The sequence below is a fragment of the Argentina anserina genome, chromosome 1 (assembly GCF_933775445.1).
Source record: "Argentina anserina chromosome 1, drPotAnse1.1, whole genome shotgun sequence".
Taxonomy (NCBI): Eukaryota; Viridiplantae; Streptophyta; class Magnoliopsida; order Rosales; family Rosaceae; genus Argentina; species Argentina anserina.
The window spans coordinates 15,014,206-15,025,144 of NC_065872.1; the positions used below are offsets into that span (position 1 = coordinate 15,014,206).

Genomic DNA, 10,939 nt, shown 5'->3' on the forward strand with positions numbered 1-10,939 from the left:
CTCTTTTGTCAATAGAGTTGCCTCTGGGCATCTTAACTTTCTTAATCTAATAATACATGTCTAGGTCTCTCATCTGTACAATTTGGCCATTGACATTTAGCTCGGGAGAGAATTCCATAGCTGTAGTTGATTTTGGAAATATCAGGGTATTTTGGAAATAGCACCTGATTCAAACTCGGGGCTATTCACTTGAATAGATTTGGCATCTTCCCACATAACGTAGAAATAGAATTAACAAAGTGATATGCGATTGAATATGTTCAGTTGCATCTCAGTTTATGAGATACTTTGTTAATTTTCTAGTTATTCCAAGGAGGTTGCTTTTGATTGGTTACTTATTCGCTTTTGTAAGGAATGTAGCTGAGGGATTTTTTCTTTCTTTCTTTTGTTACTTGACAGGTTTTGGTTATCTAATTTAGGTCTACATCTTCTGACTTATTGTTTGTTTGATTATCATCACTGTAGCATTGGCACACCCTTTTTTTTATTGGAGCATTGGCACACTTTACGTAAGGCTGAATAGTATTTTCCTGTCTTTTTAGTTTTTACATTTCTAAGAACGATAAACTGCAAAAGGACCCCATTTTTATCTGATTGTCCTTGTGTTCCACAGCTGAATGGTCTTTTTTGACATCGTCCTATACTCCTATTTGTGCATTCTGGGATGGATACCTTGATTCCTATTTTTGATTGATCCGCAAAGGGCAGTCTGCCAGTGCAATGTGATCCATTAAAAATATTTAGAGAACCGAATGCTTTCATTTTCGGCGAATCTTTCTGAATTCTCAGCTGTACTTTTTGCTGTTATAAATCAAGTTAACTGTAGAGAATAACTGAATAAGAATAATCGATTAGGCTACTTTTGCAGTGGCTGGTTTTTTTTGTTGTTGTTGACAGCATTCGAGGCCTATACACAACGTATAGAAAATCTTACAATCTATTTTTGCAGATGGACAACACGAGCAGCTTGTGCATCAAATATTCGAATACATGTACAAATTTACTCAATTTTCCATAGAACAGATGCAATGTGAAGGTCTGCTGCTCGAATGATTAAAAGAGCTTCACACCATATCAATGATATCATGGGTCTTAAGATCACCGAACAAGTAGATTCAAACTATGAAGCCCCTACAGGCTGTGGCAAACTCAAGCTTTGAATCTTCACTAAAGAATATCTGGTTTAGACATGATAGATATATAACTTCAAAGCTCATGTAGAGAATAACAATGAGGACGAACAAACTTACTGCTAATGGCATTTTCCATCGACTATCAAGTTCTTGGAGCCTATTTGACTCCAGAACTTTTCTTTTTGAAAGAACAAATCAAAATCCACACAAAGTTAAACCAAGAGTTGACCATCAACAAGCACGAGGCATAGTACTCTAGCAAATGCCAACTATCCCCCACAGTTCCTCACAGAGGATGAATGAACGAAAAAAACCCATTGATGGCAACGCTAAAAGTACAGAACAATGTGTGTGAACAGTCATCGATGGTTTACTAATCATATGAGAGAGTTCTAGGTCTTGTGAGTGGTGAAAAGAATGGAGGTAGCATGATCTTGTGAGTCACAGCATCCCAGTCTAATTCTTATCCTGACAGCACAAGGAGGAATCCCAAGTTTAAGATGGAGTTCCATTACCTGGCTGCGTATACTTCCTAACACAGCTCACACACAGCTTACCGACATCATATAACTTGATTCTATTCTGACAGCAAGGGAACCATCCCAAGTTTCCAAAATATGGAGTTCATCATAATGCGCTAGCAGTTTAGCAATACACAAGATATAGTAAATCTGATGGGAGCATCTCTATATACTTCCTAAAATACCCAGCTCACTGACATCATAAAATTGATTTAGCAAAAAAAAAAAAAACAATCCGAAGTTTCCAAGATGTGCAATTAATCATATTGCACTACCAATCTAGCAATACCAGAGATCAAAAACTTGATGTAAGCATCTGTATATACATGTACTTTATACAAACTATAGGACAGCATGACAGTAACATCATAGACTCCAAATAACACCTTGTTTGTATAAAAAAATATTTATGGACTTTAAAATGCTCTTCACGAAGTGAAAAGGCTGTGATTAAATGATAAATTCAAGGCAAACGACACAGAACAACTGAGAAAATCTGATCAAATTTGATGGAAAGTTTGCAGATTTCAAAGAAGCATCTCTTGAAATCAGTATGTTATAATAATCGCAAGATATAAGGTACCCCCTTCTTTGAAATCACAAGGTACCTTTACAAGAAAAATGGAGAAACAACAACAAAGAAAGAAGTGTGAATCATTATACCCAAATGGCTACAGCAGTAATGAGAAAAGATTCCAAAACTTTTACGAATTAGCACATAAAGCACAACAATAACTGAAATCAAGCCTATGAGGGAGGGTATAGAGGAGAAACTCAAATTTTGAATATTCACTATCATATATGGGGTTTAGACATACAATAGATATACCATTTCAAAACTTATGTAGAGAATGACAAAGAGGAAGAACAAACTTATTGCTACTAGCATCTACCATCGGCTATCAACTTCTTGGAGCCTATTTGACTACAAAAACATTACTTATAATCTATAAATATTATATAGATTGAGGGAACATTTTTTTTATCTTGTCCTTTTCTTGGTCAATTTCAAATCTGCCCATGAACTGGAGAAAGTACATTGCTATCTAAACTCACAAAGAAGAAGAAGAAGAAGAAATGCATGTTGTGCTGGCCAAATGTCCACTACAACAAACAGGGTAGCCATCATAAGTCATGAGTACGCAACGTGCTGAATATGGTATAATTATATCATAGTAAACTCTTAGGGAACCACAATTGCAAGTCACCTGGATCTATTTAATATGTAAATGAGAAGTGTTAAAGGTAGTGACAGATGACTAATTTTGCTCTCAGTTTCTCTGTGTTTTCTTGTGCACAGGAGCTCTAGTTCAGACGGCTGCTAAGACCTGGGACGGACAGGCTTCTAGTTCTAGTGGGTGGAAAGCATTTTAAAGATTCAGGGTCATAAGTTCAAGGCAATCTGACAACATAAGAAAGAAATAGTCACCAAGTTTGTCAAGCTCAATCTCAACAGCCACAAACACAGTTTCAAATTACACATGACTGAATGGACATTGAACACAACTCATGAAATATATGCTGCTAAAGAGAAACATTTGAAAGAACTACAATATCAACATTTAAAGTTTCCCCAAAGTGAACAATATTAATGATCCAAAACACTAGTAGTTCAACATGGCCAGGTGAACTCAATAGTCATACTGCTCATGAATTATATCTACTAAGAAAGGGGAGCTCATATATTTATGTGCTTATCCCTAATTCCTGTAATGTGAATTAGTAGCATTGATGTACTAGAAAAAGTAAAACCTGCCCCCAGCAAGCACTGTATCTACTGAAACGATGGAGAGAATCTGCATATCCTAGCCATTTACCTCCCTTCAATATCTTCCATTCTCCTAACATATCTGTCAACGGACCAAACAAACAGTCAGCTAGCCATTTCAGTAATTAGCAAATATATCAGGACACAACCATATATATGTAACTTAATTAGCTACAAGGACTGAGGATACTGACCTTCCCAGCATGAAGCATCAGAATCAGAAGTTATCAGGATTTTTTTCTCTGCATTATAAAAGATCCACACATCATTATGCTAAACCATTAAATCATATAAAAAGCAAGCTACTGGAAAAAATAACAAAGAAGGGCACCCACTCGTAGAATGTGCGACATTCAAGGAAATCCATGTATATACCACATTCATATAGAAAGTCATACAAGTTGAGACCAATCCTTGGAAACAAGTCAAAAACGACCTCTCCCATGTCGGCTTTGTTACATGCTGAGGCTCGATTTTCATTGAAATGGGTGATGAAGTTCCTGACAAGATCGGCTTCGTCAATGGGATCCTCCTTGTATCCCTTTCTCCTGTGATCGAAAGTCCTCCTTGCACTCTCATCTCGGTCCACCGTTTTCTCCAAGTCTATAACTTCTTCGCCATTGTCTACGCACCAACTTTTGTAAGCCTCGGTCCACTTCCCGCGTCTATAGTTGTATGTTACCTTCTTGATTTGGCGGAGATGGTCCAGAGCAAAACATGGAAAAACAGTTATGCTAGCCCGACTTTGTAAGAATTTATGGAAGTAGAGATTCTGCAGCTGCTTCAGAGACAGACCGGGGGCGCTCAATTTGTGGATGAAGTCCTTATACACATGATTGCGGCGAACACGCTCACAACAAAATCTCGAAATCGCTGGACATGATTTTGACGGCCCGGTCCTGTTGGGATGAATGCTTTTCCGTCACGAACCTTCACCGTTTCAGAATTGATTTTAGGAATGGCTTCCCCTTTGGACATTTTGTATGCAGCTTCATCCAACACATCTCTGCAGCAATGAAAATACAAACCATAAACCATCCATCAAAAATCAAGAACCATGTCATCACCCAACCAGGCCCCGTTGAGACTGAAACACAAGATCTTAACACTGACTCTGAAATACCTCAGTGAAGTTTATTATGCATCAACTGGCTTTGTATCAGTCAAACTCTAACAACTTAACAGGCAATAACAAACCTAACTCTATCAACCTAAAAGGCTAGAACAATATCTTTCATTCTTACCTACACAATCTTTATAACACAGGATGGGCTTGACGCCATAGAAGCTTAGACTTGGAATTTCTAATGTCGGTGAACAGACCATCACGCCCAATCGCGCGAATTGGGGATTTAGGGATTGAAATGCGATCGCCTCGGTTTCAAACGGTCACTAAATCCCTCGGTTTCCAACGGTCACATACAGAAAAAGACGTCAATATCCTTTACACTCAATCCTTTGTTCCCTTAATTCAAGGCGTAATAGTAATTTCGCTTAGATTACATTCAACAATTCTTTTGATTTTTTCCCTAAAATGAATCCAAACAATCAACTTAATGGTGATTATATCATGGAAAAAACTTGCGCCATGGAGGCTGCGTCCATACTCTCCCCTCAATCACAGTTTGCCACATCTCATTTGCCTTTATTCTTTTTATTTTCTATTTTTGAAATAATTTAAAGGCAAAAAATATGTAGCAACGTGAAATAAAAGGAGAACACGTGCTTTTGCTACTTACGCGTTGCTCTTCTCCAGTTTTTGGTGTCGTCATCTTCCATCTTCCTCAGTTTGGGACTTTGGGCACTCCTCATATCAGTCATCGCTGAGTTCATCACCTTCTCCTCTTTTGTTTTTTTCTCTCTTTTTTCTATCATATATGTGGACTGTCTCAATTATACAAGGAATTCATTATACAATCCGATTCAAACCAAAAAGAGCAAACAATTCATTGATGTTGTACTGCTATGATTTCAGGCTTCATGCTTGTTTTCATAAAAAAATTTGCCCAATTGATATTAAATTTTGTTCTTATTATTTTGATCTATTACTGTTGCACTGTTTTGATTCACATACCATGCTTATTTTCATTGATTAGATATATAATTATTGCTGCATAGTAATGTATGATACATCAGCTTGCTTTCTCTAGCTTTAGAGAGTATCATGATCTAGTTAAGCTAGCAATGAAATATGGTTTCTTTCTTTACAACCTCAATTTATGCAAGCTAAATTATATATATATATATATATATATATATATCTCATTGTTGATGTCTCTGTCTTATAGCTAAAGAATTTGTTTTGACTTTATTTAGCTATGGAGACTAATGATTGCACAAAAGTAAGTGGTGACGAGCTAAATTCTGAAAGTGTGAATCTTAATTGTTTACCTACGCATGTCCAAGTACTTGAACCAAGTTTGGAGTGTGATGTAGATAAAAGTATGAATACAGACCTAGAACTTGGAAGAGAGTTTGATTGTCATGAAAGTGTCTACCAATGGTATGTTGAATAAGGTCAAAGAGTTGGTTTCGATGTAAGAAAAAACCTCCGAAAAACAAATACGAAAGGGGTTGTAAGAAAAGTCATTTATTGTTGTTTCAAAGAAGGTTTTCGAAAAGAGAGTGAAAGCAAATGATACTCTCAACCAGTTACTAGGGTGGGTTGTAAAGCCCAAATGACTTGTCAGATTCAGAAAAATGGAAAATGGAAAATTGTTTCGTGTGAGGCAAGTCATAATCATGTTATGGTTCGAACACCCATGAAACATATGATGAAGATTAATCGTTCCATATCTAAAGCCTATAAGGTACATGGTGATGATGTACAAGATTCAGGAATATCAATAAAGGAGACTATGGAACTCATGAGTAAAGAAGTAGGGGGAAGGGAGAATGTTGGTTTCTTAGATAAGGATCTTCGAAATTACATACATAGAAAAAGAAAAGTTAATATGGAGAAAGGATGCACCGGCAATATTGGAATATTTTCAGAAGAAACAGATAGAAGATATATCATACATTTATGCACTGCAGCTCGATGAGGATGATATGATAACAAATATGTTTTGGGTTGATCCACGATCAGTATGTGACTATGACCTCTTTGGAGATGTTGTGTGTTTTGACACTACTTACCAGACAAATGAATACGGAATACCATTTGTCCCATTTATTGGGGTTAACCATCATAAGCATACTATTATATTTGGTGCAATTTTATTATATGATGAAACTACAAGCTCTTTCAAGTGGCTTTTTGAAACTTTTCTTGCAGCAATGTCTGGAAAGCAGCCCAAGACCATATTAACTGACCAAACTGCGGCAATGGCTAAAGCTATATTGGATGTATTTCTTGAAACTCATCATCGATTATGTGTATGGCATATTTATCAAAATGGTGCAAAGAATCTGTCTAGTGTGTTTCATGCTTCAAAAGTATTTGCTACCGATTTTGGTGAATTGGTATATGAGTTTGAAAATGAAAATGAATGGTTATCGGCATGGAATAATATGCTTAAAACTTATAATCTGAACAACAATAAGTGGCTAACATCTTTATTTGAATTGAGGGGAAAATGGGCATTGGTGTATGGGCGACACACTTTCACTGCAAACATGATGACTACTCAACGAAGTGAAAGTATGAACAATGTGTTGAAAAAGTATTTGAAGCCAAAATATGATCTTTACGTTTCTTTGTTCATTATGAGAGACTTTTGGCAGATAGATGATATAAGGAGTTGATTGCTGATTTTAAGATGCTGCAAACGTCTCATGTGCTAATAATTGAAATGGAAATCTTGCAACATGCACTCTATGAGTATACTCCTGAAGCTTTTGTACTATTCCAGAAAGAGTATACCCGCAGTCTTAATTACAAGGTCTATAAGGTAGGGAAGAATGAAGGAACCAATGAGTACAAAGTATCATATATAGGAAAATGTAGAGAGCATTTGGTGCTTTGACACAGAATGTTACTTGCACTTGTATGATGTTTACCTTTGTTGGAATTCTTTGTCGTCATGGGCTTAAAGTTTTGGACAAGAAAAATGTGTCAAAGATCCCATTAGATTACATATTGAAGCGATGGACAAGAAATGGCAAGGGTAGGACTATCACTAATTATCATGAGCATAGCAACAACCCTAATGAATCAATGGGGAAGCGATATAGTCATATGTGTCGTAGTTTTCGAGAGGTCGCATTTGTTGCAGCAAAAGATGAGAAATTAACGGCTTATGCAAATGAGCGATCCATTCAGTTACTCAGAGAGTTGGAGAAATGAAGCAAGAGATATTTAAATATCAAAAAATGTATTGATGAAGCTCCAAAAATTGAGAGTTCATCTACTGAAAGTGAGTCTGAAGAAAGCAAAAACCCACGAGGAGTGAAACGAAAAGCTACAGTCGGACGTTCACGTGGTGGTAGAATAAAAGGCATAGCTAAAAAGTTTAAGAAGAAAGCACCGGAAAAAAAGCGACTGTCAATGAAGGTATTCTTTCTAATCTTCCAATGCAAAATAATAATAATAATAATAATAATAATAATAATAATAATAATAATAACAAATGCGTGTATGATTTATGAATTGGTATTTCTTGTGATTCAGGATTCCTCTCCTATTCGTGTTAATTCAAAAATGCAACCGGAGATGGTATATGAAAATATCACAACTACTGCAACAGAGTTTGTTCTTTATGTTATGGTTTAGATTTTGTTCTATTTATGTTCTTTTTGTTAAGCTTGCTAAATAATGTTTATTTGTTTTTCATGAAATATGAATCTCAAATATTATTCGAAAGAGTCGACACTTGCTGTGGAACTCCAAATTTGCATGATAACATGATTGGCAATGAAACAAGTTGGTACTTTTTAGTGGCATTTTGTTGAACTCATATAGCTGGATTAGAGAGACTACAATTTGATTTCTTTTTATATATGTAACCAATCAAATTATATCTTTGTTGATCGGACTTCGTGTAGGAAGCTATGATGTATTTCAACGAGATCTTATGAAATAACAAAGGTAAGGAGATCGTATTAAGAGGAAAATGAGGAAAATAGTTGATAAATTTGATATGTAATAAATTTCTTTTACAACTATACAGACCTTTATAAGGCATTTCTTTATACAAAGTATGAGATTTTATTTATGATCTCAAAGTCATAAATATCACACAATATCCATCATTCTTAATCTATAAATCTGAGCAACTATTCTTCATTCTTTCATATATGCCACGCATATTTATCAGAAGCCTCTAGCTCTACATTCATCAAACTATGCTAAAATCAAAGAGATAAAAACAAGTCATAATTCATAAGCATATAAATGGGTAAGTCATGAACATAATATATAAGTTGTTCTGCAAAAGTAAGTTAGCAAAGCAAAACAAGTATCTTACATCTTTACAGTTCTGATCAGTTCCCACTGCTATATTCTCTCTTGTTCTCATATTTGAACATAATCATTTCAATGAGCGATAGTTTATAACTTCAAAATTGATCAATGCCCATTGTTCAATTGTAAAATCAACCCAAAACTAAACACAGAGGACTATAGTTAATTATCATATATAAACATAATCGTCCTTCTCAAGTTAACAACCTTGCATTTTATATATCATTCCAATTATATCTTGTGATTAAAACCCACCAATATAGCAATCAAGCAAACATTTGTGATGCTCACAAAAGAAAAATTGCATCTTACCCAGAAAAACAAGAACTCGAAGTCACCGCTCCGCTACCACCGCAACATCCACCATCCCTAATTCGATTCATCTCCATCCCAAAAATGATGGTGTTTTCCAATTTCACTGTTTCAACTCCACGCCGCTTGACATAGCAAAATCCTCGGTTGCCGACTCATTTTGGACATAAGTTTTCTCCAACCCAATCATGGGAGTCGGATGGGAGTCACCTAATTGGGATTGATACAATCATGGGATATGGTTATGAGGATGAACTACGGAAGGATGGCAAAAGCGTAGGTCGACGCGCGTGCGGTCTCCTTTGATTTCACGTTGTTACATATTTTTTACCTTTAAATCTTTTAAAAAATAGAAAATAAAAAGGATAAAGGCAAATGAGATGTGGCAAGTTGTGATTGGGTGAGAGGGGAGAGTATGGACGCAGCCCTCCATAACAGTATGGACGGAAGTTTTTTCCTTATATTATGGGGATTAGGAAAGAAATACTATCTTGTTAAAGTGAAAATGGAATTGGTCTACTCGTATTATTACGAACCCCTTTATATAGGAGAAATATTACATGGAAAGATATCAAACAGTTTAATGACAATGAATAAGAGTTGTCTGTTACATAATTCATATCCATAATTAACTACATATTAATATTGATTGCTCAATTGTCTCCGTCAGTTACTTTGACGAATGCACACTAATAAGGAAATAATGTTTTTCCTTTAACACTCCCCCTTGTGCCAAGTCAAAGACACAGTAGTGCGTGAACTGTTGCCTCATCAAAAACCTTGCCAGATGATAAAACCCAATGAGACAAAATGAATCTTGATCTAAGGAAAAAAGAGTACAACACACTAATGACATGTGTGGGTCTAGACTCCCCCTAAAGTCTACCCATCCCTATGACTCTTACTTTAATCAAGAGAGTTCGGAAAGCTTTCGCATTCCTATATCTTTTACATGTTTCTCAAACGTAACTTTAGGCAATGACTTGGTGAATAGATCTGCCACATTCTCCTCAGATTTAACTTGGTTCACTTGAATCTTGAGGAGAGCTTGTTGTTGCTGATTGTAGAAAAACTTTGGAGATATATGTTTTGTATTATCACCCTTAATATAACCTAGCTTCATCTGTTCGATGCAAGCTGCATTATCTTCATAAATGCATGTACGCTCTTCAGTGGTAGAACTTAAACCACTAGTTCCTCGAATATGAGTAATGATGGACCTTAGCCATACGCACTCACGAACCGCCTCATGTAGAGCAATAATCTCTTAGTGGTTCAAAGAGGAAGCCACAAGGGTTTGCTTAGTTGATCTCCAAGATATCGCCATTTTTCCAATAGTGAATACATAACCAGTTTGGGAACGGCCTTTATGTGGGTCAGAAAGATACCTAGCATCAGCGAAACCAACCAAAACATTATTTGGGGTTTCAGAGTAGGGGATAGTAATTTTGTCATCGACCTTTTCTTTAGGAACTGCAATTCCATTCGCGGATCCTCCTGTCTTACTATAAGGAAAGAATAAACCCAAGTCAATGGTTCCTTTTAGGTATTGAAATATGTTCTTGACACCACTCCAATGACGCTACGTAGGCGCTGAGCTAAATCTAGCTAACAAGTTCACTGAGAATGCAATATCTGGTCGAGTACATTGGGCCAAGTACAATAATGCGCCTATTGCACTTAGGTAGAAAGTTTCAGCTCCTAATACCTCTTCGTCCTCTTCTAGTGGGTGAAACGGATCTTTCTTTACATCCAAACTTCGACCGATCATGGGACTGCTAATAGGGTGCACTTTGTCCAT

At 36.2% G+C, this 10,939-nt stretch overlaps 1 protein-coding gene across 1 annotated transcript; it reads right to left on the reverse strand.

Moving 5' to 3' along the window:
* Window positions 1-3,161: 3,161 nt before the first annotated feature.
* Window positions 3,162-4,075, reverse strand: LOC126794878 (uncharacterized). The gene is made up of 3 exons (XM_050521675.1): window positions 3,758-4,075; window positions 3,617-3,664; window positions 3,162-3,504 (listed from the first exon to the last, which is right to left on the reverse strand). The coding sequence occupies exons 1-3, from the start codon at window positions 3,999-4,001 to the stop codon at window positions 3,374-3,376; spliced, it is 423 nt and encodes a 140-aa protein (XP_050377632.1). The 5' UTR covers window positions 4,002-4,075; the 3' UTR covers window positions 3,162-3,373.
* Window positions 4,076-10,939: the final 6,864 nt, after the last annotated feature.

What these genes read in the sequence shown, in the direction of transcription:
- LOC126794878 (XM_050521675.1), bottom strand. Translation starts at nt 4,001, where the DNA reads ATGAGAGTGCAAGGAGGACTTTCGATCACAGGAGAAAGGGATACAAGG. An exon ending in GAATGTCGCACATTCTACGA is followed by an intron (nt 3,665 to 3,757) that starts GTGGGTGCCCTT and finishes TTTATAATGCAG; the next exon opens with AGAAAAAAATCCTGATAACT. An exon ending in TGATGCTTCATGCTGGGAAG is followed by an intron (nt 3,505 to 3,616) that starts GTCAGTATCCTC and finishes GTCCGTTGACAG; the next exon opens with ATATGTTAGGAGAATGGAAG.